The following is a 26,342-nucleotide window of genomic DNA, read 5'->3' on the forward strand; positions in this document are numbered from 1 at the left end:
GCAGTGTGTATGACGGGGCCAGTTTTGGTAAACCTTGCTGTATCTCAGTTTCCTTGTCTGTAAAATGGGGTTTACCATTAGCCCCCACCTCTTGGGGTGTAGTCTTACACAAATCAATTCACATAGTGCCTGCGTATGGTAGGTGTTCAGAAAACGTTAACTACTTAGGAGTGACATTGAGCAGGTATGCAGGTATGCATCCGGACAAGGCTGGACACGCATGAGGGCTGGGCCTGTGGTCCTCGAAGCCCCTGCTTGGAGCCTGGCACAGGTGGGCACTTGCTCTGTGAGGCTGGATGAGGGATGATCCTTGTTCCCTCAGCTCTCAGGCAGAGCTGGGGTTGCTGTCTGGCCTTCCTCAGGACTTGAGTGGGCTTCTGTTGGAAACTGCCTGTAACCCCAGCACCCAGCTCCGGGTGGGTGTGTCACATCTGGGACCCTAAGTCATCAGGGACTTCCTCGGGGACTTCCTATCACACAGCCTTTTCTCACATGTGGTAGGACTGGTGGCTGAAGCCTCTGCCCACCTTACCCGACCCCACTCGTTTCTCCCCTCCCCTTCTATACCCTTTCTTCTCTGTGATTTTCATAGTTTATCATCCAAAAAACTGCCTTTTTATTTATTTCTCTTCATTTTCTATTTATTTTAAAACTTTTAATTGTAATAAAAAAAACAAGCCGGGCTCCGTGGCTCAGCCCATAATCCCGTGCCTTTGGGAGGCTGAGGGGAGTGGATTGCCTGAGCCCGTGGGTTTGAGACCCGTCTGGGCAACTTGGTGAGACCTCATCTCTACAATAAATCCAAAAAATTAGCCGGGCGTGGTAGCGCGCGCCTGTAGTTCCAGCTACTTGGAAGGCTGAGGCGGAAGGATCGCCGGAGCCCAGCAGGTTGAGGCTGCTGTGGCCGGGAGCAGCCACTGCACTCCAGTCTGGGCGACAGAGTGAGACTCCAACTCAAAAAAAAAAACCAAAAAAAAACCCATAAAATTTATCATCTTTCAGGGCATCCCAGAGATTTTGGTAAGATGTTTCTTCATTTTCATTTGTTTCCAGGTATCTTTTGATACCTGTTTTGATTTCGTCGTTGACCCGGGAGTTGTTTAGCATCATGCTGCTTAGTGTCCATGTCTTTGTGGGTTTTGGGGGGACTTTGTTGGTGTCAATATTTATTTTTATTCCACTGTGGTCCGAGAAGGTGTTTGGTAGAATTTCGGTCCTTTTAAATTTGTTTATGCTTGATTTATGGCCGAGTATGTGGTCGATCTTAGAATATGTTCCATTTATCAACAGGGTGCCTGAATGAAACGTAATTGTACACCTAACCCTTAACTGTACCCCACAAAACCATAATAAAAAATACTGATAAAAAAAATTTATCATCATTACAATGATTAAGTACTCAATAGTGTAAGGTGTATGCACATTGTTGTATGACAGATAACCAGAGTTTTTTCATCCTGCAAAATGGAAACTCTCTACCTGTTAAACAATAGCTCCCCATTCCCCTTCCCCCATTCCCTGGTGACCTCTATTTCATGTCTGTCTCTATGAATTGGACTACTCTAGATACCTGACATACATGGACTCATGCGGTATTTGTCTTTTTGTCGCTGGCTTATTTCACTCAGCAAAATAACCTTCAAGACCACCTGCATTTCTTGACCGAGAATCTTTCTACCCAGGCAGGGTGATTATTTGTTGTTATCATTATTTTATTTTATCTTTTTCACCAAACATGCATCTTAACTGGTTAGCTTCATGTATTCTTTTTTCTTTTCTTTTTTTTGAGTAGGAGTGTCACTCTGTCACCCAGGCTGGAGTGCAATGGCACACTCACGGCCACCACAGCCTCGACCTGCTGGGCTGAGATGATCCTTCCGCCTCAGCCTTCCAAGTAGCTGCAACCACGGGCACGCGCCACCACACCCAGCTAATTTTTTGGTTTATTGTAGATTTATTGTAGCCCCTGGACTCTTGCCTCTGCCTCCCAAAGTGCTGGGATTATAGGTGTGAGTCACCAAATCCAGCTAGCTTCGTGTATTCTTTTTTTTTTTTTTTTTGGTGGGTGATTTTTTAAAAATTTACTTTTTCCCAAGTTTATTGAGATATAATTGACAAATAAAAGCTGTGTATGTTTAAGTCACAGTGTAATGTTTTGATGTACACATACATTGTGAAATGATTACTGCAACAAAGCTAATTCACATACTCATCACGTGCATTCTGACATTTGTTAATTACCTTTCCAGGGCGGCAGCAGCATGTGCCTCCTTCATGTTCTCCCTGTGATTCCATTTCCTATCTTTTGGGAAACGCTGGATTTCAGGTGTGACAGGAGAGCCAAGAGGTCCTTGTGGACAACATCTGACATGCTTGGCTCTGTCACTCCCCTTTGCTGCGTGCTGGTGGCCATGGTGGGTGTCCTCAAATGCTGCCCAGCGCTGACATGCTCCACTTCCAGGATTTCAATCTAGTTGAGGTGACCTGGCTCTGAGGCAGAGGGAGAAGAATTTAGATACGAAGCCTCAATTTCCAAGTTTGAGAAATGGGAATAAACAATGATCATGCCAACTGGTGTGGAGGTTAGAGGGGTAGTGTCCATGCGAGGGTCTGGGCATCTAAAAGTCCCACCCTTCCCACAGGGCAGACTTCTCTGGGGTGCTGACTACATGGGGTGTTCAGTTTGTGAAATTTACCAGAGCCCCGCACTTGGCGGTTGTGTGCTCACGCTCCCACTCTCTCTGTGCACTAAAATAAAAGCTTGTAAAAGTGCAGTGACCTTTCTCTCCTTCCAAAGATACACTGGGGGCGCCACAGTGTCTCAGGCAGTCATCCTCATGTCTGAGCACAGGCTAGGGGCAGAAAAAGGGGTCTCCCTTGCTGGAGGATGAGGTCCCTCCCTGGGCTGGAGCCTTAGTCTGGCCTGGAGCACCTTTTTGTAATGTTTCTCTGCCCCCTGGTGGCAAGAGGGGACCTCAGGAGAACCACGCTCCCAAGTGGGCCCCTCCTTACTCTTCCACCCACCACACAGGAAGGGGTTCAGACCCGGGTCCAGAAGGCTGGGACCTGGGCTGGGGTGAGGATGACAGGTAGGGTGAGGCTACAGGTGGAGGTGCTTGGGGTGGGGCTGCAGGGGGAGGTAGTTGGGGTAGGGCTGCTGGTGGAGGTGGTTAGGGAGGAGCCACAGGTGGAGGTGGTTGGTGGGAGCAAGTGAGAACTAGAGAGGCTGTGATTTAAGAGGGATGGTGGCTCAGATTCTGGAATTAGGCTGCCTTGACCTGCTGGGGCTGGTCCTCTTGCTTGCTTGGGGTGACAGCGATCCGCCATGTGGAGCATGGGAAGCCTCTGGCCTTGGGTGCTGGGTCTTCTCTCCTTGCCAGGTAAGGGGCTGCCTGACCCTCCTGGGGCTGGCTCCAGCCTCCAGAACGCGGGGGAGAGGCCAGAAGGGATCCTAACTGAGCTTAATGGCTCGGTGGGGTGTTCTAGAAGTCAACTCCTAGGGGTTGCACTGGAGGATCCTGCCCGGCAGGAGACATCAGACCTCCTCGGACTGGGGTGAGGGTAGGGGACTGTAAGTCCCCACTCCTGCCTGGTCAGGCCAGGAGTCACCCAGGCTGAGCCCATTTTCCAAAAGCCTGAGCAGTCATGGAGCAGGGTCTGAGGCTAGCTCTGGGCCTGCCATGGGCATCAGAACCTGAGGTCTGTCCTTGCCTCCCTTTTCTCCCCTCTGCTACCTCATATGTGGTGCACATGCCTTTTTGGTCCCATGACCTAGCTCCTTCCTTAAAGTTGCCTAGGTCTAGACGCCGGTTGGGGTTGAGGGGGAGGCCAGGCAGGCTCCTGGGCTCGTTGCTGGAGGCCTACTCTTCGTCAAGGGCCTGGGTCTTGCGGTCTGACAACCCACACCCACTCATGTCCTGTCATCTTGTCTCACCGATGGGGCACTCCAGCATCTGTGTGTATGTCCTTGTCTTTCTGGGTCAGGTTTGATCTCAGGAGCACCCTCAGTTTCCAACTGCCCAGGAGCCTGTGGTACCAGCTTCTCAGAAGGCCTCAACCTTGAGGGGACCCAGGTGCCCTGGGACAAGGACATCCCTGCGATTAATCAAGGTGAGGGCACTCCGTCTTCTCATGGCCCAGAGGGATTTCTCATTATCTATGTGGTGTGAAAAATCATACTGATTACTCAGAAATGCAGAAAAACCTGGGAAGAACTGGACCAGCTTACTCTGGACTCTGAGTGGGGGGAAATTCTATAGGCAATTACTCAAGTCTGTCTCTCTCTCCCTCTCGCGCTCTCTCTCTCATATATATATATATATATATTACACTCATGGATTGTTACTTTTAGAGAGAAAAACTAAGTTAAAAAAATGACCTGATAAAAATATAGGTAACTGGTTCTCCAAGTCTGGGTGTTAAGCTAAGTCAGTAGTTGATGCTCAGCTACCCTTGCAGGATGTTCTGCAGGTGTGTGTGTGTGGGGCGCGGGGGGAGGGTGTTGGGAGGACAAAGATGAAAAAGTCTGAGGCTTGGGGTCTCACTGTCTGGGGATCTCTGCTGAAGAATGAGGATGCGTACATAGCCTGAGCTGAAGCAGGTGGAGATGAAGATGGAGCTCAGCTGTTGGGGCTGGCATGTGCCAAAGCATTAGGAAACAGGGAGCCTTGCCCTGGAGGTGGGACAGGCATCCACTGACGTGCTAACTGCCTTGTGAGCTGCCCCCTCTTTGTTAGCACTCCACCCTCAGGTCTCTGTGAGTGATCTGGAGGTAACCAGAACCAATGGCTCTTTCCTGGCATGGACTGTCACATGCCATGGAGAAAGCTCTCAGATGCTGGTGGCCCAACAAAGATCCCTACTGTCAACTTAAAACACATTTATAAACTTAGAAAGGAAACTTTATTTCTTCTAAAGGGTTACATTCTGCACTTTGGCCATCCTGACAGGCTGGGAAGCATAGCCATTGTGAAGGAGGAGAAGCTGGCTAACCATACATATTCAACAGGTTACAGGAGGAGCTAAGAATTTTCTTTTCTTTCTTTTTTGTGTTTGAGTTGGAGTCTCACTCCGTTCTCCAGACTGGAGTGCAGTGGCACGCTCACGGCCACCCCATTGTTGACCTGCTGGGCTCTGGCAATCCTTCCACCTCAGTCTTCCAAGTAGGCGGAGCTACAGGCACTCTATTGCTTCTGGCTAATTTTTGATTTATTGTAGAGATGAGGTCTCGCCAAGTTGCCCAGGCTGGTCTCGAACCTGCGGGCTCAGGCAATCCACTCTCCTTGGCCTCCCAAAGTGCTGGGATTACAGGCTGAGGTACCGAGCCTGGCCTAAGCTAGAAATTTTCATGAAGGAGGTCCTAAAGTGTGCATGCTAAATAAACATGCATATTATATAGGATATAGGATCCATGTTCACCTTGGGGTGAAGACTTAACATTTGAATATAATACAATCGGGCCCTTCATGTCAAAAGGTGAAGCAGGAGTACAAGGTACTCAAGTGCAGCCTCTGTAAACCAGCCAGAACCAGTCCATGGTCGGTGGTCTCGTGTCAGGAGAAAAGTTACTGACATCAGTTTCTTGTCCAATTGAAGCTGTTATGGCTTGTGAAAGGGTCGACCTCTGGTGGTGGATGAGCTGCAATTGTTTAAATATCGTTTATTTCAAGGCAAGCTCTTGTTTAACTGCTTGAAGAAATGAAAGGCTGCGGCAGTTAGCACATAGTTTACTCTTTAAGTGTAGGGGTGTGTGACTTAACCTTGGCCTGCTTATAATTGGTGTCTTATTACCACAAAGAGTCTGTTCTGTCAGTCATATGGTCTCTATTATCATTAGTGCTGTCAGTTGTGTCTACACTGCAAAAGGGAGGGGGTATAATGAGTGTCCGACCCTGTATCCAATCATGGTCAGGAACTCAGTTTGTAAGTTTTTCTTGGGATCCCCTGGTCACAAGGGGGTCTGCTCAGTGGTTGAGGGGCTTAGGATTTTATTTTAGTTCTCACTATCAACTGCCCTGAGGCTACTGTAGTAATATCCGTCTATTCCCTGCCTGGTGCTTTTTCCCAGGAAGCACCTGCCTGTCCCCAGCTGCTGCGAATGTGGCTGTCAATGCCTCACAGCTGTACCCATCTCCCGAGAATGGCCCATGGTCAGAGAGGGCTGCCTTGGCCAGAGATGCCTGGGAGGCGACTCCCTCCCCTGACCAGGTGGTCCGCAGTGACTCATAGGGGATAGAATCTGGCCCTGCCTCAAGGCAAGATGCGTCTGAGGTGCAGTGTGTGGTCCAGAGCTCCTGTGGCATCAGGCTGAGGCTAAGTCTGCACACTTCCCTGACTCTCTCCTTCCTTTGCTTCCCCTCTCCTGAGATCACCCCTCCATGAGTCACTTGCAGATGATGCTCTGGCTTAGGGAGAGATGAGAAGCAGAGACAGCTGAGAGGGAGAGAGAGGGGCTTGGAAGAGCCAGTACTTGCCTGCCTCCTATGGTGGTACAAATGGGAGTTTCTGTCACTTGCCACTGCAAGGGTTCTGAATATTACAGATGGATAAAGATTAGATGCAGGTAAGTGGGACAGGAGAGCTGGGCCTGTTCTGAGGAGTGTGCTTTAGGCTGGAGTGGAGGAGATGGCCGGAGAAAGAGGCTGCTGCTTTCTGACAGCAGAGGACCTGGACTTGGGGCTGGATTGCATGTGTTGGGGGAGCCATGGACTGTGTTTGAGCAGAGGAAGACTGCAGTCAGGCTGAGGAGCGTTGTACACTCAGGCTGTGTGACTTGACCGAGACCACATGGACTCCGTGCTCAGGGAAGTCCTAGTTCCAAAGTCAGGGAGGGACAGACCCTGGGGCTTGCCTGGCTTGTCCCTCAAGCCTGTGTCCTGGGAGACATGGGCCAACACACCTCTCTCTCTCCCTTCCTAGGGCTCATCCCGGAGGAAACCCCAGAGAGCAGCTTCCTCGTCGAGGGGGATATCATCCGACCGGTGAGTGCACACACACTAACATGCAGGTGTCTCGCTGACTGGGGACCTTGGCTGAAGAATGAGGTTGTGTAGATAGCCTGAGCCAAAGTGGGTAGAGATGAAGATGGAGCTCAGATGTCAGAGCTGGCACGGGCCAAAGCACTGGGAAACAGGGAGCCTTGTCCTGGAGGTGGGGCAGGCATCCATTGACATGCTAGCTGCCATGTGAGCTGCTCCCCTCTTTCTCTGTGAGCTGACTTGGAGCTCACAGCTGGTGACAGAGGCCTTTGAGCCTACCCCTGGGTGCCATAGGGTTTGCCGTGTGAGGCCCTTGTAGACACTCATTGTGGTCAAGGTCAGAGCAACTGATATGTTAGGATAAGTCAGCCTAAGAGCTAAGGGAGAGTGATATGCAAAGTACTGGCCCAGTCAGCCCAGGGGGCTTCCTGAAGGGCGAGGTTTGGATACTCAACCCAGCTTGGTACTCTGCCCAAGGAAGGTACTCTGTACTTGGGGAGTATTAGGATGGAGGAAGAGATGGCCACGGGTTGGCAAAGAGTGGCTGGTGGAGGTGTAGGGTGTGGGGCATTGAAGAGCCTGGTAGCGGCAATGTCTCAGGGGAGCCAGAACAAGGGCTGATGTGGAGAGACCCACCATCCCGGCTGGGTCGAGGGCCAGGTCAGAAGGGAGAGGGCTGCTGGGAACTGGGGCGCCTTCTTGGCATAGGAGGGAACATGGCCCAGCAGAGCAGTGCCATATTTTAGGCGACTGGGGACCGCAGGAGGCTCCTGAATAGGCGAGTGATGCAGGGGGAAGCAAGACCATCCTACTTCTTTGGAGGCTGCCTGCTGATGGCACCATGCATGGCTGAGCTGCTGAGCTCAAGGCTGGCCCCAGGCCATGCAGGAGTGCCAAGGGCGGGGCAGGTCTGTCCCAGGTTATCCAGTGAGTGCCCGGGAGAGACGGGTGCGAGACCACCTTGGAGCAGAATCAAACAACATCTTTGGTGGCTGAGGGTGCAGACCACGCTTGGATGCTGTGGGACCTGCACTCCCAAGGGTTCTCGTTCGCTGGAGAGTGGAAGAAGGAGCTGTGGAGGCCAGACTGTTGCCTCGGAATCTCTCTGATAGGCCCTGTCCTGTGGTCTTCTCAGGTTCAGGGAAGCTTGGCAGTCATTGTGCCCTGGGAAGGGCCCCTGCCAAAGGGATGGAGTGGGGTTGCTGGCTGGAGCCCTGAGTCCTTCTGATCCAGGGTACCCTGAGGTGCTGGGCCTCCTAGCCAACCTTCCCAGAACCAATCTTGTTTTATCTGTTTGAGAGAAGAGGTTGCAAGTTCTGTGTCATCACAGACCAAAGGACTGTGTCTTGTTTATCATGACTCTCATAGCTGGCCCCTTGTCATCTCACACTTCTATCCCGTCTCTGATGGTTCCCCATTCCCCACTCCCACATTCTACCTCCCATATCTTTAGAGTTCTGGTGGCCTGGGATGTGGTACCCTTAGGCACAAAGCTTGGGTGGCCCATGTCCCCATGAATCCCTGAGCTGCTGTCTCTCCTCAGAGTCCCTTTCGATTATTGTCAGCCACCAGCAACAGGTGGCCCAAGAGCAGTGGCGGTTATGTGGAGGTTCCCTTCCTACTCTCCAGCAAATACGGTAAGTGGGCGTGGCATGGGACCTCCCTCACTGCCTCAACCCTTCTTCCTAATGCAGCATGGGCTTCTCTCTGGGGTCCTCATCTCCTTCTTCTTCTTGTATCAACTATATCCCCCAACCCCCGAAGTGCCCTTCCATGAAAGCCCTTTTATGCCTGAAGGCCTTCTGAGTTGAGAAGGTTAAAATCCTGGAGGAGCTAACCAGAAACTATGTCTAAGGGAGATCTAGTCCCTCTTGAGACCACATGGTCCAGAGGATGGTGACCTATCCAAGGCCATGCAGCCAGGTCTGGGGCCCAGCCTTCTTCCCTACCATTACTGTGCTGTCTGTTCTTGACACTGTTTTGGGAGAGTACATTTAAAGCCCAGTTCCCAGCCCCCAGCTAGAGTTCAAAGCTCTTGAGGGCTCTGGGGACTTTGCTGGGGTTTCAACCACGGGGTATCTTTGCCAGATGAACCCAGCCGCGAGGCCATCTTGGAGGCATTTGCTGAGTTTGAACGTTACACATGCGTCAGGTTTGTCGCCTACGAGGGCCAGAGAGACTTTATTTCCATCATCCCCATGTATGGGTAAGTTCTCCTGGGGTGGGGAGCTGGAGGTGTCTCCGCTTGCTTCCGTGTTCAGCCCAGAATGAACTTGGCCATTGTCTAAAACCTATTTCTGGGCCTGTCCTTCAGCGTTTAAAGTCCCCAGCCCACCCTAAGTGGTTTGCCCAATGTGAGCTGGACTTATAGGGTGGAAGGTAGGGAAGGGTGGGGCTTGGGTGCCAGACCCTCACTTGTAAAGCCCTCGTCTCCCAGAAGACTGCGTGGCGTGGAGAGGGAGTGTAGGTTTTGTGGGACAGACACTGCATAAATTGTGTGAGTTCAGGCAAGTCCCCTAACTTCCGAGCCTCTTCTGCCTCCTCTCTGAGGGGAGGGTAGTGGCCATACCTAGCTCCCAGCTCATCAGGGGCATGAAACAATGATAACCACTATACAAAAAACACAGCATGAAACAATGTATGCAAACTCTTTGAGGCTTTCAATGTGGTGACGCTCACTCAACCAGCAGTTTTTGTCATCCATGTCAGTATTGGTCCCTGCCTCCTCCCTGCAGCCCAGGCTGGCAACAGAGGTCCATTATGCCCATTTCACAGAAGGCATGCAGTAAAGGAACTTGTGGGAGAATGGCAAACCTGGGACTAGAGCCCTGGAGGGGGAAGGCCTGTCAGGCGTTTGTCCATCCCATGACCTGGGAGGAGGGAAAGGGCCCAGTGTGCTTAGTCACCCTCTGGGCTCGTGTCCACCCAGCTCACTCTTGTGGCCTGCAGGTGCTTCTCTGGTGTGGGACGCAGTGGAGGAATGCAGGTGGTGTCCCTGGCACCTGCCTGTCTCCGGAGGGGCCGGGGCATCGTCTTGCACGAGCTCATGCACGTGCTGGGCTTCTGGCATGAGCATGCACGCGCTGACCGGGACCGCTATATACGAGTTAACTGGAATGAGATCCTCCCCGGTAAGCCAGGTCATGCATGGGCGAGGCTGGTGCTTGGGGGAGAGGATGGTAGGCTCAAGCCAGGGTCTGAGGAGTCATGTGACTCCCATAATGAGGTCATTCATCCTCCCTACCACCTGCCTGTTTCCCATGGGGAAGGTGGGGGTTCCTGCTTCTCTGAAGGGTGGTCCAGTGGCTGCTCCTCTGGGCACCAAGCCTTCATTTGTCTACCTATAGTTGTGCGCAAGCTAGGGTGTCACCATTTGCTTTGTGTCTCACTTCCCCTTCTTGGCGCTGTCATCCACCTGAGGATGGGGTTAGCAGTGTCTTATGATACCCACTTGTTAAGTACTCAACCCACAGTCTCTCAGGTGCCAGGTGCCGTCACCGTGTGGCACATGAACAGGAGATGCATGCTAGCTGGGGAGGTGAGCCAAAGCAGATGCCCTGAAGGTGGCAGGTTGCATGTCCATGTGCCAGATGGGGGATGGCAAGGGTGGTGCTGGGGACTTGGTGTGTGTGCTGCTGGCTGCTGATGGGCACGTACACAGGGGGGAGGTGGTGGGAAGTAGGCTATGGCTCTGTGCTGAGTAGTAGCTGTAGCTGAGCGTGGTGCTAGGAATGTGATCCTGGTGAGGGCTGGTGGGCTGATTTAGGAGGTAAGAAGAGTACAGGTAACAGCCTCTTAAGGGAGGGGCACAGGAGGTCTAAGCAGGAGTCTAGTCTGGTTAGGGATATGGGAGGAGTTGCAGGCTTCCTGCGTGAGGCCTCAGCTGTTGCTATTCAGTTACCAGAGGAGATGGCCAGGATCCAGGGCATGCCCCAGAGAAAGGGGTGCTTTGGGACACATGGGTTGTACCTTACAAAGGTAAGGTGATGGAGACTGAATCAAAGACTAGGTTGGAGAAGTGAGTATGTGGGGGTTGCTGGTGACTTTGTACCTTGAAAATAGAGACTGTGATGTGATCCTTCCAAGTGCTCATGAATGCTTGTGAAAATCTAGCCTAATATCTCCATGAAAAACTCCAAATCTGAAAAAGTAGATTAAACATTATGATCATGGTTAAAGTAGAAACTAATAACACATCAATCAACCACAACCCACTCTCACTTGGAAATTAAAATTAAAAATAATAAACCTTTCTTCCAGCTCTAGAGTGAAAGAAATATAACAAGTCTTAAAAAAAAAAAAAAAAAAGTCAATGGGCTGGGCATGGTGGCTCATGCCTGTAATCTTAGCACTTTGGGAGGTAGGAGGATCACTTGAGTCCAGGATTTCAAGACCAGCCTGGGCAGCAAAGTAAGACCTCTCCTCTCTTTAAAAAAAAAAAAAGGCCAGGCATAGCAGTGTGTGCCTGTAATCCCAGCTACTTGGGAGGCTGAGTCAGGAGGGTCACTTGGGTCCAGGAATTCAGGGTTGTAGTGAGCTATGATTAAAACTCTGCACTCCAGCTTAGGTGATAGAATGAGATTCTGTCTCTCAAAAAAAAAAAAAAAAAAACTAAAGCAGTGCTCAGGGAAAAATGTTCAGACTTAAATACTTCTACCAGTAAAAATAGAATAAGTTAAGCATGCCAACCCAAGTTAAGAAAATGAAAGCAGGAGGGAATTAATAAAGATAAAAGCAGAAATTAATGAGTTAGAAAACAGCACTAATCAATTCAAGAGCTGTTTTCCTAATAATAAAACAAGTTAAAACACCAGCTACCCTAGTGGGAAAAAAATATGATTTCTCTTTGGAATGGAGAAGAATGAATATTTAGTTAATATGTACAGAACAAACTCTGCTAGGATTTCCACATTAATAACAGTAATTAACTTGTGAGGGTGGGGAGGTGGGAACTCAGGAAGGGTGCCAAAGTAGGAGACTTCGATATAGCTCTTAATATTTGACTTCTTTTTTTTTTTTTTTGAGTTGGAGTCTCACTCTGTCGCCCAGACTGGAATGCAGGGGCCGCTCCCAGCCACCGCAGTCTTGAACTGCTGGGCTCCGGCAATCCTTCTGCCTCAGCCTTCCAAGTAGCCAGAACTACAGGCATGTGCTACCATGCCCGGCTAGTTCTTTTTTTTATTTATTGTAGAGACGAGGTCTCAAACTTGCCCAGGTGGGTCTCAAACCTGTGGGCTCAGGCAGTCCACTCGCCTCAGCCTCCCAAAGTGCTAGGATTACAGGCTGAGCCACCAAGCCCAGCCAATATTTGACTTCTTAACCAGACTAATATATTACCTATTCAAAATCATGCTTAATAATTAAAGGGTTTTTATTTTCATTAGTATTTTTTTTAAGTTGGAGTCTCACTCCCTCATCCAGGCTGAGGTGCATTGGTACGCTCACAGTCAATGCAGCCTTGACCTGCTGGGCTCTGCTGATCCTTCCATCTCAGCCTTCCAAGCAGCCGGAATTACAGGTGCACACTACCACACCTGGCTAGTTTTTGATTTATTGTAGAGACGTGGCCTCACCAAGTTGCCTGGGCTGGTCTTGAACCCTTAGGCTCAGGCAATCCACTCGCCTCAGGGGTACAGGCTGAGTCAGGCCAATTAAAGAGTTTTTAAAAGAAAGAATAAGGGCTCTCTAGGGGTGAATATTTCAGGCAGGTGGTGGGATACAAAGGTGTTGGAATGCTGACCTGCTGTATGGTGAGGACACCTGGTGGCCTGGGTGGTGGGGTGGGCATGGAATGGCCGGCTGGGTTTGGGGGAACTGGGAGCAAAGACGGAGGGTGCAGCTTTTCTTTCAAGATCTCACTCACTCCCAGGCCTGGAAGACCTGAGTACAGGGGAGATGGGCTCCAAATCTAGGGGAGTGTTGTGGCCTGAGACAGGAAGACCATGGTGGGCCGATTGCCGAGACTAGGGCAGCATCAGGACTGCAGGTGGTGGGAGGACAGGTCTCGAAAGCAGGACTGAAGACTAGACACATTGCTGGGGCGGGAAGGGTATCCAAGATGCTCTGAGCAGCAGGTGACTTCATGGAAGCTGTAGGTTATGCAGAGATAAGTCCCATGTCAGGCAAGAAAGATGGGAGGGAGGACAGGCAGAGAGAATTGTTGAGAGGTGACGTTGGCCAGCCACGAGGTCCCTGTGCTTCCACGTTACCTGGCCAAGATTTGAACTCTTTCCAGGATGAGGGGAGAGCCGGGTTAGTACAGGAAGTGGAACACTTGGCTGTGGTCTCAAACCCTTCAATGTAGGTGGGTTATACATTCCCCGGAGGCTCTCCCCACCCCACCAACACTTCACTGACCTTTTTTTGCTGGCCTGCCCTCTTTATATCTTCACTGAATTGTGTTGTTTGTTTGCTTTTTAGGCTTTGAAATCAACTTCATCAAATCTCAGAGTAGCAACATGCTGACGCCCTACGACTACTCCTCTGTGATGCACTATGGGAGGTGAGGACCTTTCTTCCCTATGCCCTCCTCCCCATGCCCTCTCTGCTGCCTTCCTGGTCCCTAATGTGGGCTGGACTCAGGTGCCTCCTGCTGGGTTCCAGGCTAGCCTTCAGCCGGCGAGGGCTTCCCACCATCACACCGCTCTGGGCCCCCAGCGCCCACTTTGGCCAGCGATGGAACCTGAGTGCCTCAGACATCACACGGGTCCTCAGGCTCTACGGCTGCAGCTCAAGTGGCCCTGGCCTCCGTGGGAGAGGTGAGTGATGGGGGAGGGTGACTTGAGGAACCTGGAGAAGGCTCCTGTCACCTGGAAAAGGTAACAGGGAGGTGACGTGGTAGGAGATGAGGTTGCAGAGGTGAGCAGGGTGAGATCATAAAAATTAGAGCTAAAAACACTTAACAAACAGGAATAGATCACTTTCTTAACCTAAATAATGTATATATGCCAAAAACCTAGAAAATTCTTTTTTTTTTTTTTTTTGAGTCAGAATCTTACTGTCGCCCGGGCCGGAGTGCAGGGCACAATCATGGCTCACCACAGCCTCCTGGGCTCAGGTGATCCTTCCACCTCAGCCTCTTGAGTAGCTGGGACTACAGGCATGTGCCTCTATGTCCAGCTAACTTTTAAAATTTTTTGTAGAGACAGAGTCCTGCTATATTGCCCAGGCTGACCTCAAACTCCTGGGCTCAAGCAATCTTCCTGCCTTGGCCTCCCAAAGTATTGGGATTATAGACGTGAGCCACCATGCCTGGTCCAAAATCATTTTTAATGACATGACATTAAAATTAGGTCCTAGACTAGCTTTCCTATTGTCTGTCTACTCAGCACAGTGGAGGTCTTAGCCACTGGGGTATAACAAGGTAACTAAAGCCTGAGGATTAGGAAGAAAGGAAAAAACTCACTATTCATAGATGGTGATTATTTACATTGAAAGCAACAACATATAAACAAAAATTATTAGAACTGATAACTACAAAATGTAGATACAATTAATATATAAAAATCAATTGTATTTCTGTATACCCACAGTTAGAAAACATAATCTCTTAGTAAACATAGCATTATTATAGCAATAATAAAAAAATAAGGTCCCGGGGAATAAATCCGACAGAAGCTATATAAAACTCTAATGGGAAAAAAATGGACATTTATTAAAATCATTAAAGAATACTGAAATACATAGAGATATGAATCAGTCATTGATAGGAAGACAATGTTGTAAAAATAATTCTTCCTAAACTGGTCTATGGCTTGAATACATTTCCATGGAAAATCTCACATTTTAATTTTGACAGGGTGATTCTAAAATTTATATAAAACCATGAAATGTTAATAATAACCAAGATATTCCTGAAGAAAAATAAATATCTGCTAGGACTTGTCCCTAGCAGATATTTAGTCATATAGTTTATAAAATGTCTTTATAGAAATGTATATATATGTATGCATATGTATAGAAAATGTTTTTATACTAATGTATAGCATTGGAGCGAGGATAGATGATTGCTCATTGGAACAGAATGGAAAGTTCAGAAATGGATCCCACTCAGTACAAGTAGAGGCTTGATATGGGGGCATTGATGATCATTAGGGAAAGGATAGATTAGTCATCACATGATTCTAGCCAACTAGATATTCACTTTAAAAAATGAATTCCTAACTTGTATCATGTACAAATAAATTCTGGATGCATAAAAGACACATATGTAAATGGAGAAATTTTAAAACTTGTAGAAGAAAATATAGTAAGATGTCATCATGACCTTGGGATAGGGAAGGATTTCTTAAATAAGACAGAACACTGACCATAAAACTAGAAAGATTCATAATTCAACTATATTAACCATCATAACTACTGTTTGTCAATGATACTACAAATAAAGCGAAACACAAGTTTAAACTGGAAGATTGTAACACATAACTGGTCATATACAGAACATATAAAGAACTACACATTAATAAGAAAAGGACAAGCCACCAAATAGACGAATGAACATGACGCTTAAGACTCCTCAGAAGCAACTGAATGGAAAATCCTTAACTTCATTAGTAATTGAGAAAATGCAATTGAAGACCATAGTACCATTTTATATTCACTAAATTGGCAGAGATTTAAGAGTCTGGTAAGGATATGGAGCCATGCATGGTAGCATTCACACCCTGTTGATGGTATAAATTGCTGCAACCACTTTAGAAAACAATTTGATATCTTGTGAAATTGAAGTATGCGTGTACCCCATGACCCAGATTCTGTTCCTTGGTCATCTTGCATGTGAGTACCCACCCTGAGCCACCCACCGCCACCTTCACCCCCAGCCCCAGGTAATCACCAATCTATGTTCTGTCTCTATGGATTTGCCTATTCTGGATATTTCACATGAATGGTATCATATGGCTTTTTGTATCCAGCTTCTTAATGCTTTTAAGGTTCATCCATGTTGTAGCATGTAGCAATACTTCATGCCTTTTGATTGCTGAATAATCTATTGATAGATACATCACATTTAATTCATCAGTTGAAATGCATTTGGGTGGTTTCTACTTCTTGGTGTACTATGAATAGTGCTACTGTGAACATCTGTGTACAAGATTTTGTGGCAACATGGCTTTATTTCTTTAGGGTACATAGCTAGGAGTGAAATTTCTAGGGTCTATGGTAACTCCATATTTAACTGCTAAAATATTTTCCAAAGCGAGGCTGCACCATTTTTTATTCCCACCAGCGGTATGTGAGGGTTCCAGTTTCTTCCTGCCTTGTTCTTATCTGTGTTGACTATAACCATCCTAGTGAGTGTGAAGTAATATCTCATTGTAGTTTTGGTTTGCATTTCCCGGGTGACTAATGATGTTGAGCACGTTTCATGTGCTTGTTGGTCACCTGCATGGCTTTTTTGGAGAAATGTCTGTTCAAACCCTTTGCCTGTTTTTCAGTTGGCTTGTCTCTTGCTGCATTGAAAGAGTTCTTTACATATTCTAGACACATGCCCCCATCAGGTATATCACTTGGAAATACTTTATCACATTCTATGGGTTGATTGTTTTCAGTGTCCTTTGAATACCAACACTTTTAATTTGAAAGTCCAACTTACCTATTTCTGTCATCACTGCTTCTTGGTGTCATGTCTAAAAAGGCTTCGCCTAACCTGAGGTCACAAAGATTTACCCCTGTGTTTTCATCTAAGAGTCTTATAGTTTTAGGTGTTACATTTGGGTGTGTGCTGCATCTGGAATAAACTTTTGTGTTGGGTGTAAGGAAGGGGTCCAATTTCATTCTTTTGCACGTAGCTATCTAGTTGTTCCAGCACCATTTAGGGGAAAGACTATTCTTTCCCCTAAATATTTTTTTTCTGTATTAAATATTATCTACCTCTTCTAAAAAGCTAAAGAATAGGAGATGATGTGGCTAGAGCTTCATGGGTAATTTTTCTGGAGATTTGACTATCACAAAGAATAAAGGATTGGGAAGTATGGCTGTGGTCAAGGGAAGGTTCTATCAAGACAGTGAACATAGGGATATGTTTGGATGCTGAAATAATAACCTGCTGGGGGAGAAAGGGGTGGATACAGGGGGAGGAAGAAGGAATGCCTAGAATGTTTGGAGAGGGACTGCTCTTGGTGAAGCTGAGAAGCATCTTTGGACATCATGAGGAGGAAGAAGACAGAAGTTGACCCAAGTGAGAAGGAGGATATTGATGTGTAGAGAAGGGGGCCTCAGAGTGAGGTAAGGCCATCAGAGAGGTGGGGAGAAAGGGATGGAAATAAAGGAAACAAATGTGAACTGGCTGACTGGAGAGCAGGAGACAAAACCTGGTAGAGTCCTTGCAGGACTGCAGGTGGGGCCTGCCTGGCCTTCCCTGGCGGGGGTTTTGCGGGCAGGTGTGACAGAAGGGAAGGTGGCTGAGGCTGCCCCTAAGGGAGTAACAGCCAGTGAGGAGAGCCATCTGAAGAGAGGAGGCTGTGGAGCAGGAAGATGTTGAGGTTCATGCATGGGCTTGGTGGGCCTGCAAAGCCATGCTGCCTCAGTGCCTGAGCTGGAGCTGAGGAGGTGGCTGCCGAAGGCTGGCAGCTGGAAACAGATTTCAGCAGTGTTGTCCCTGGTGCTGACCAAGTCCAGTGGGAGGGTGTGGGCTGTGAGTTCAATGGAATCAGTGTGAAGTGTGTCAGTGTGGATTTCGTCAGTGTTGACCGAGAGAAGAGTGGCTCGCTGTGAGGCCTTGGCTATGTGGGCAGGAGTGACCAGGATGAGAGGCAGCACCTAGGGCTAGGCAGACCAGCCAGGACACTTGGGCCTAAATGAAGAAGGATTCTTACAAAGTAGAGGGGGGCAGTCATGGTCAGGCATGGTGGTGAAGAGCAGGGAGGGCCCAGCCTACCTCCTGGTGCAGTGCAAGAGCCGCAGAGTGCTGGGCCGTGTCCTCCTGATGGCCTGGGATTGGATGTGGCTGCAAGTGCAGGAACAGCTCTGGACGAGGTCTCAGATGCAGGGCGAGAGGTGGGGTATTGCTGTATACAGAGTGGCCCGAGAAGGGGTCTGGAAGGCAGGGGCTTTGGCGCTGGGTCAGGTGGGTTAACTGTCATAGCAGCCTGGGGTGTGAGTAGGTGGTATGGAAGCCTGTGTGGCCTGATCTTCTGGTGTGACCTCAGGGGCCAACCAAGAGGAAATGGGAGGGCTCTGTCTTCCTAGTCTTGGGAAGAAGTGTGGGAATGTGTCTTGCAGGCATTGGCAGTGGCTTAGCAATAGCACGGTGGGTTGTCATCCCTGTGAACTGGGCTCTATGTCCCCCTGAATAGAGCTGAAGCTAGTCCTGGCTCTGTGCAGCTGGTCCACCCATTTTCCTTCTCATTCTGAGTCTTGACCTCCTATCTTTCTTGCTCCAGGGTCCCAAGCCCACACCACTGGCAGGAGCCCTGCTCCTGCCTCCAGATCATCCCTGCAGCGGCTTCTGGAGGTACTTTCAGCGGAATCTGGGAGCCCCGACCCCAGTGACTCTGGTGCTGGAGGCCAGCATGTTCCTGCGGGGCCTGGGGAGGGCCCACGTGGCTGGGAGTCCCCTGCCCTGAAGAAGCTCAGTGTGGAGGCCACAGCAAGGCTGCCTCAGACCCTAGCTTCCTCGCCAAGGTCAAGGACTGGAGCAGGCTCACCTGATATTGCCCTGGAACAGTCCTGGCTGGCCCAAGTACCCACTGAACCCCCAGCCCCATCTCCAGAAGCAGACCAGCCAGCACTTGTCCAGGCTGCCTTGGGGAGCCCAGCTCTGCCAGGAGGCTGTGTACCCAGAAGTCACTTTAGAGGGATGTCCGGAGATTAAGCTTGTGGTTTCTGTCCCCAAGTGGGGAGAACATCTTCTGCCCAGAGGAGCTGAGTTGTCTAACCCTTGGCCCCTCTGAGCAGCACCCCTGCCTTTCACCCCAGCCTGGCCACCCCCTCTCAGGGGGCCAAGCTTCTTCCTCTGTCCTTTCCCCATCACGTTCCCCCAAGGGACCCTAGGGTCAGTTAGAGGGGAAGACAGGTTTAGCTCTGCCTGCTCTTAAATTTTGCCCCAGCCCTGGAGGATGTTGGGAATGGGAGGTGACCTTCTCCAGAGACAGGGTCCTGGGAAGGATGGGGAAGAGCCAGGTTTCAGCCCTGCAGGCCCCTGCAAGCCCTCCTGTGGCCCAGCCCAGCATGGACTAATGGTATTCTCCCCGCCTCTTCCTCGGGGTCAGGGCGCTTCTGTGGCTGAGAGCAGCCTCCTATCACGATGTCTGGGTCCTGGGGATGCTGCCTGGCAGCTGTAGCCTCCAGCCCTGCTCTCCAGGAGGCCTCGAGAGCCAACTTGCTCCCCAGCAGAGCAGGAAGGTGCTGGGCCGAGGGTACCACTGCAGGAAGAGAGAGAAAGTGGGACCTTACCAGGACTTCACAATGAAAACCTCAGCAAGCATGAGAGGCTCTTGAACAGAGGACTTGAAGCACGTCTCCATTTCAGATCGCGTTTCCAGGAGCCTTGTACCCCCAGGGGCTCAGCCAGAGGAGATCCTGGAAGTAGAAAGGGGCTGGGGCCGCCAGCTTGTCCTCCCTTGGCCCAAGCCCACCCCTCCTCTTCCCTAGCTCCCAGCCTTCCTCATGAGGTTCGTTCTAGAAACACAGACAGTCTCCGGGGTGCATGAGTGGGCTTGGGCCAGAAGTCCCTCAGTCTCTGAGGAGCACTGTTCTTGGGGCCTGTCAGAATGTCAAGAAAGCTCTGCTTGGGGTGGGAGGGGGCAGAGGCCCCAGATGTTTGTGGGAGAGGCAGAAATAAAGTTGGGTTTTTGTTCCGTGCCCGTGTACTGACCACCTCATGCATGCCTGTGCCTTTAACTCTCCCATCTGCCCTGTGGGGGTTTCTTCAGCTGGCTATGCCCACCTTCCGGAGCAAAGGGGTTTTGGAGCAAATGTTCCAGGTGGCAGGGCTAGGGAGCTCATGGCAGGGCTGAGGCCTGGCATTCTTAAGTTCTGAGGAGAGTTTGGCTTTTGCCAGCCTTTTGGAGTGGTCCCGTGCTGGGGCCACATCAGGGGATGTGAGGACATGAAGCCTCTGCTTTCAGTCTGTTGTGGGTTACATCCTCCAGTTAAGAGCTTTGAGACCAAACAAGGGCCGAGTCTTGGGCATTAGCAGGAGGGAATGGTCATGGAGGAAACACTGGCTCTCTTCTTGTTTCTACACAGGGAAGAGGTGGGACCTGTGTGAGTTTAGGGTGGGTGTGTAAGGACTCTGGCCAGGTTTCTAGAAGAATGACAGCCCCCCAAGGAGACTCTAAGATAGAGGTTGTGCATTTAGCAGAGGGATAAACATGATTGCCTTGTGACCTACTGGCTTCTCTGCGTGGCCGACCTAGGCCTTGGCACTGGACTAGGGTTTCTTGGCCACATGGGGTCAAAGGAGGTGATATGCTTTGTGCCCTGTGAGATTCCCCTGGCTCTTGGTGGCTGCTGTCACAAGCTTCCATTGGGATTTGGCTGTTATTCTCTGAATCCGGGTTCTCTCAAAGATGGGGATGGCTGAGCCCGGTGACTCAAGACAGGTTCCCCCCCCCCCCCGAGGGTGGTTAGGGACAAGGCTGTCCTTGTGTCCTTCCCCAGAAAGCCACCTGTCAAGGCAGAGCCTGGTCCGAGGCTTGTTCCACAAGCCCCACCTTGTATAGTGCCTGGTGGGTTAGCACTTGGAGTTCTAGTGTGGGTGGTGAGACGTACAGGGTCCTGGGGTGTCAGCCAGAGCCCACGTGGCTAGCCACTCCTCTCCCAGGGATCTGTGGCCTGTTCGCCTCCCCAGTCCTCAACCACATAGCTTTGTGATCTTCATTTATTCACTTATTCAGCAGACACTTACTGAATGCCTGCTAGGTGCCAGGCAGGCTCTGTTACAGGCACTGGGGGTGACATGGTGCACAAGGCAGACTTTCCACTCTCAGGAAGTGTATTCAGGGTTGCGGAGAGGGATGGACAAGAAACCCCCAAGTCAAAAAGCATCTGGTACAGACGAGTGTTGGGGGAGGGGGGACACTCCTTTCGGGTGTTGGTGAGAAGGGCCCCTCTGAGGAGGTGGCATTTTAGCTGAAATCTGAATAATAGAAGGAGGCTGCCTGTGCAAATCCAGGGAAAGAGCCACCAGTGCACAGGCCCTGGGGCAGGCAGGGCCAGGTCAGGCGGAGATGGGGAGGGTTTTGTTTCAAGAGTTACATGGAGCAGCTGCTGGAGGGGTCTAAGAGAGTGACAAGTGTGGCTTGACGTTTAAGAAGTTGTTCTGGATGCATTCTGGAAAACGGAATGAAAACAGAACAACTGAGAAACCACGGCAGTCATGCAAGCAAGAGTGATAGGGGCTGTGGAGACAGACAGGAGGGTGCTTTTGGAGTGTCTGGGGTCGAGGTAGCCCACTTGCGATTGCATGCAGGGGTGAGGGCACAGCTCCGAGTGGGGAGCAGCAGCGCTGACAGCATGGAGAACTGTGGGGTGAGGCAGGGTGGGGGAGGGAAATGAACATGTCAATTCCATGGTGGATATGAGACATCAAAAGGGCATCCCAGCACATTGGCAGGCTGAGATGGGAGGACACTTGAGCCCAAGGGTTCAAGACACCATATATATGGTAACATAGCAAGATACCATATCTACAAAAAAAAAAAAAAAAATTAGCCATGCGTGGTGGTGCATGCCTGTGGTCCCAGCTACTCAAGAAGCTGAGGCAGAAGGACTGCCTAAACCTGGGAGGTTGAGGCTGCACTGAGCCATAATTGTGCCACTGCACTCCAGCCTGGGCGACAGAGAACCCAAATTAAAAAAAAAAAAGTTGGTCAGGGAGTGTGAGGGTCCAAGGAATCTGGGGTTCAGGGACGAAAGCAGGGCGGGAGATAGGTGGTAGAGGGTCATCGGTGTCTGGATGGAAAGCAGTCTCAGCATCATTCACATTTTGTGCCTGATAATTTTTTGTTACGGGGGGGGACTGCCATGTACACTGCAGTAAGCTTAGCAGCGTCTTTGGCTTCTACCCACTAGATGCCAGTAGCAACTCCCCACCTCCCACTGCTGTGACAGTCAAAGCTGTCTCTAGACATGCCCAAATGTCTCTTGAGGGGGGAGGGAGGAGGAATCACTCTCAGTGAGAATCTCTGATTTAGAGTTTGGGGGATGAAAAGAAGACCGAGGAGGAGTGGCCTTTCAGAAAAAGTGTCCAAGGAAAGGTACATGGTGTCAGTTCCTGAGAAACAGAAAGAGTACCCGTGCCTTTGGGAGGCTGAGGCGAGTGGATTGCCTGAGCCCGTGGGTTTGAGACCCGCCTGGGCAACTTGGGGAGGCCTCATCTCTACAACAAATCAAAAATGAGCCGTGCGTGGTAGCGCGCGCCTGTAGTTCCAGCTACTGGGAAGGCTGAGGTGGAAGGATCGCCGGCACCCAGCAGGCAAGGCTGCGGTGGCCAGGAGAAGCCACTGCACTCCAGTCTGGGCGACAGAGTGAGACTTCAACTCAAAAAAATAAGCCTGGCACCTAGTGATGTCGAGTCACGCATGACCCACCGAGAGCTGACTCAGTGGAGGGTGGGATGCAGACGCCCTGCTGAGGGTTAAGGAGAGAGACTGTGAGGGTCAGAGATGGTGCCTGGGGGCAAACACTGAGCAAGTGGCTTGTGGGGGTGGTGGAATGGAAGCAGAGAGGGCTTTGTAAGCGCAGGGACTGTGAGACGGGGGATAAGTGAAGGAGTGGAGTCCGGGCCCAAGCTGAGGACTTGCCTTTCCAGTGAAAGCAGAGTTTGAGCTGAGATGCAGAGTGGGGGGCAGGTCGGGGTAAGAGGATGCCTGATGACTTCTGTTTTTCTCTTAAGTACCACGCAGAGTCACAGCGGGGGATGGGGTGGGGGTGGTAGAGGTTGGAGGGGAGAGGAAGGATGCCGATCTGAACCAGTGGGGAAGTGAGCATACTAGGAAAGCTTGGAGATTTGTGGTCATGAAGTTAGAGTGAGGCCAGTCGATGCAAAGTGTTTTGTTCCGGAAGCAGCAGCTGCTTGGTCGGAGGCAGGCGGTAGGTGGATGATTTAGGTCTGACCAGGGCTGGGGTTTTGTCAGGCGCTTTCTGCAAAGAGAAAGGATGATGGACTTAGGTGTTACAGAGGGCACAATGCAAACATCTGGGGAGTGGGGGAGGTTGGGTCATGGGTGCTTAGGGATAAGGGGTCCCAGGGACTTGAATAGCTGGGGCTTCTGGGGAAAACTAGGGTGTGCTGCCCAGTGAGAGTCAGTCCTGGTGGGTTCTTAGGGTAGAATACCGCTGTGAGTTGCTGGAGCTCCAGTCAGGGAAACCGGCTGCCCCCACCTGATTGCTCAGGCCTGGAGAAACAGCAGCTCCAGGGCTTCCAACTAAGGATGTCAGGTCTCAACAGGCTCGCGCAGCCCAGGATGGGACCATTGTCTTGCCCTTCCTTGGGAAAGATGGTATCATTCACGTGTTAGGTCACTTTTCTCCATGATCCCTTGTTCCAAGGACACTTTCACTTGGGCACTACCTATAAGAATGCTCATGAGTATGCACATGCAGATACTTGCTGCCACTGTCCCTCACCAGCCAGTGATCTTGGGCCAGGTATGGGGACAGAGAAGGGATGTGTGCTCTGATAGAAGTGGGTGATATAACAAACCCATCAGATACCATCTCAGAGCGGTGTGCTGAGTGTGAAAGTAGCACTGTGAGTGTGGCATCAAGTAGCCTAGAGGACAGGGGAATCTACCTCTGCCTAAGAGGACCTTGAAGAATGAGGAGGGGTCCACCAAGTACAGACTGAAGGGTGACAGGGCGTTTCTGGCACAGCAAAGAGCCCTGGTAAGGGCTGGAGACGTGGGGACTCAGGGCATGTTCAGAGGCCGACACTGGCCTGGTGGGGAAGGGATGGAGGGCTGGGATCCTGGCTATGCCCTGCTGCTCACTCCCCACCACGTGCCTGGGAACACTCTAGGCAGCTCTTACTGCTGGCTGTTGCAGGTCAGGGACTGAACTCTGCCAGTCCTGGTGGAACGAGTAGTTTGGGAAGAGCTGAAGGAAGCCTTGTTTCTGAGTCCTGCACCTGGCAGGCGCGTGGGCTGGATGGAGCCGGCAAGACCTGAAGGTGTGTGTGTGGGGGAGATTGAGAGCCGCAGTGCCCTGGGTGTAATGGCCCTCAGTGCCCTGGGAGCCAGTGGAACCCACGCTGTGCCTGTCCATCCTGGGGTGGGGCTGGGAGGATGTGGCAGGGTGGAAGCAGAATAGCCTGGGGCGGTAGCTGAGCCTTGTGGGCGCTGGGGCAGCTCCTGCCACCCAGAGGGCACACATCTCCCACGTTCACCAGCTGTAGACTCTATCCCTGGCTGTTGTCACCTGGCTTGGTGCTGGAAAGGCCTAGGCGAATGTCTTCAGTGGGGACTTGCAGGGTGGGGAAGGCATGTGACAACCCTGGCCTCGATTCCCACAGCGTCCTGGAGGCTTGGCCCTTTAAAGAAATTGGGCCAGAAGACAAAAGGCTGATACTGGTCGCGGTGTCCGGGGAGACACTCACTGGCCCCCAGCCAGAATGGTTGGAGATGGTGGAAAGAAGCTTCCTCCCAATGCCCGCGTGGGCCTCCAGGTGCCCAGACTCTCCAGGCCCAGGTCCAGGGAGCAGTGGGGACAGGCGAAAATTTGCCTAAGTAGCTGCTTCCCAGCTCCAATGACCACCCCTCTGTCCTTCCTTAGGGAAGGGGCTACTGGGGCCTCTCCATCCCTGGTGACATGGGCTCAGGCCCTCCCCAGCTGGGAAGCACTCATCTCTGGAGTCATCTGCTGCAGGCTGAGGCCCTTTGGGGGTGGGGGTTGGGCAAAGGAGGGTGGCTGTCCTCTCTGAAATTATCCTAGGCAGCACCTACCATATCGGTCTGTGGGCACACACACTTTTAATGGGCGAGCTGGGCAGTCAGACAGGATGACTGGGCCAGCCCCGGGTCAAGGAGGATCCTAGGAATCTACCCCAGCACCCCCATTGGCCGGGGGGTGGTGGTCCCAGGTATCTCCCATCTAAGCCTGGGTGGGGGTTAGACATTGCAGGCACTGAGAGGCCACACGCTCTGCCCCCATGAAAGTGAGCAGGCAGGAGCGAAAGTCCAGCAGGCATGCTGGTTTGGGGGACCTTTGGTGAAGCCCCACTTTCAGAGGTGGATTAATGTTTACACAGAGGATGCCATGCAGAGCTGTGGGCTGTAGATAGGGGGCCTGGCTCTAGGCTGGGCTTATGGCATTAGGGGCTCGAGAACCAGTGAAAAAATGCCCTTGAGGCTCCCGAAGCTGGTGCTAGTGACCACGGCTGCGGGGACAGCAGGTAGGAGCAGGAGGGAGAGCAGCGGGTGAGAAGCTCTTTGGGGGGAGGGGAGTTAATCAGAAATTTCTTCTTACTCCAACCATTACCGCTCCCAGAGGGACGTCGGGGAGTATGAGGAGGATCCAGGCAGGACTGGAGGGGGGTCCGCCGCTTCCCCAGGGGTCACTACAGAGGCAAAGCGAAGCTCCTCCCCTCACGCCCGCCCCCAGACCTGGTTTTTCTCTGGACTGTGTATCCCCCCGCCCCCCACCCCAAGTTCTGAGGCTGCAGCCCGCCACGCCCCCCTACGGACTCTTGCCTGTGAGTCCCAGCCAGTTTTCTTCTTACCTCCTTTGCCCTTACTGGAGGAAGCTGGGGCCGCTGCGGGAGAAACAGGAAGGCTGAAGGCACACGTCTCAGGCTCTGAGCACTCGCTTCCCCCGGGATGGGGAGTCTTTCCGGAGCCCCCGGACTCGGGTCTCCGGAGGGCTGGAGACTCTCTCCGCGCGGGCGGCAGCAGGGGGCGCTCGCGACCTGGGGACGCGCGGGTCCTCTGGCTCCGCAGGCCCGACGGAGGCCAGGCCGGGCGGGGAGCGTTTGGGGACGGGGTTCGGGGCTGGTCCCCTCCTCCCCACCCCCTCCGCTGGGATTCTTCACGCAGGGGGCCCGATGGGGCTGTGGCTCATGACGATCCAGCGCCCCGACCCACCCATCACGCACCCTCTCCCAGGGGCTGTTGGGCGGCGGGAGGAGAGAGCAGCGGGCGCCCACGGCCCAGACCCCGCGCTCGGCCTCAGCCCCGTGGCCCGCAGGAAAGCGGTCCCGCCTCGCTGCCAGCCGGCGCGCCAGCTCCCCGCACGCACGAACCGTCCGCTTCTGCACGTGGCCTTCCCGGAACCCCGAGACCCCGGGCGCTGGGCTCCTCTTACCTCCCGAGGCGCGGAGGCCGGGAGGAGACGGGCAGGGGCGCCGGGGCGGGGGCCGGGGGCCGGAGGCCGCGGTTCGCCCGCCCTCCCGCGAAGTGCACCTTCCACCCGCCCCCGGTCCGCGCG

General features: G+C 51.7%; 2 protein-coding genes across 2 annotated transcripts in view; both read left to right on the plus strand.

Annotated features, from left to right (window-relative positions):
• The first annotated feature begins 3,325 nt into the window (after positions 1–3,325).
• ASTL (astacin like metalloendopeptidase) lies at positions 3,326–18,789 on the plus strand. The gene is made up of 9 exons (XM_008059049.1): positions 3,326–3,380; positions 3,985–4,110; positions 6,919–6,980; positions 8,521–8,614; positions 9,066–9,183; positions 9,927–10,108; positions 13,398–13,479; positions 13,581–13,735; positions 18,359–18,789. Exons 1-9 carry the CDS (start codon positions 3,326–3,328, stop codon positions 18,787–18,789), a joined length of 1,305 nt encoding a protein of 434 aa, XP_008057240.1.
• Positions 18,790–24,531: 5,742 nt separating this feature from the next.
• ADRA2B (adrenoceptor alpha 2B) overlaps positions 24,532–26,342 on the plus strand; it is a 3,780-nt gene continuing 1,969 nt past the window's right edge. The window contains exons 1-3 of the mRNA XM_021712881.1: positions 24,532–24,585; positions 25,407–25,898; positions 26,021–26,158. Coding sequence (XP_021568556.1) covers positions 24,532–24,585; positions 25,407–25,898; positions 26,021–26,158 — 684 coding nt within the window. The remainder of the gene's footprint in view (positions 24,586–25,406; positions 25,899–26,020; positions 26,159–26,342) is intronic.

The sequence above is a fragment of the Carlito syrichta genome, unplaced genomic scaffold (genome assembly GCF_000164805.1).
Source record: "Carlito syrichta isolate Samal-C Ts95f unplaced genomic scaffold, Tarsius_syrichta-2.0.1 Scaffold303678, whole genome shotgun sequence".
Lineage (NCBI taxonomy): Eukaryota > Metazoa > Chordata > Mammalia > Primates > Tarsiidae > Carlito > Carlito syrichta.

Bases quoted from the DNA above. Each gene is read 5' to 3' on its own strand.
- ASTL (XM_008059049.1), top strand. From the start codon at position 3,326: ATGTGGAGCATGGGAAGCCTCTGGCCTTGGGTGCTGGGTCTTCTCTCC. The intron at 4,111-6,918 runs GTGAGGGCACTC...CTCCCTTCCTAG, and splicing joins CATCCCTGCGATTAATCAAG to GGCTCATCCCGGAGGAAACC. The intron at 13,480-13,580 runs GTGAGGACCTTT...GCTGGGTTCCAG, and splicing joins TCTGTGATGCACTATGGGAG to GCTAGCCTTCAGCCGGCGAG.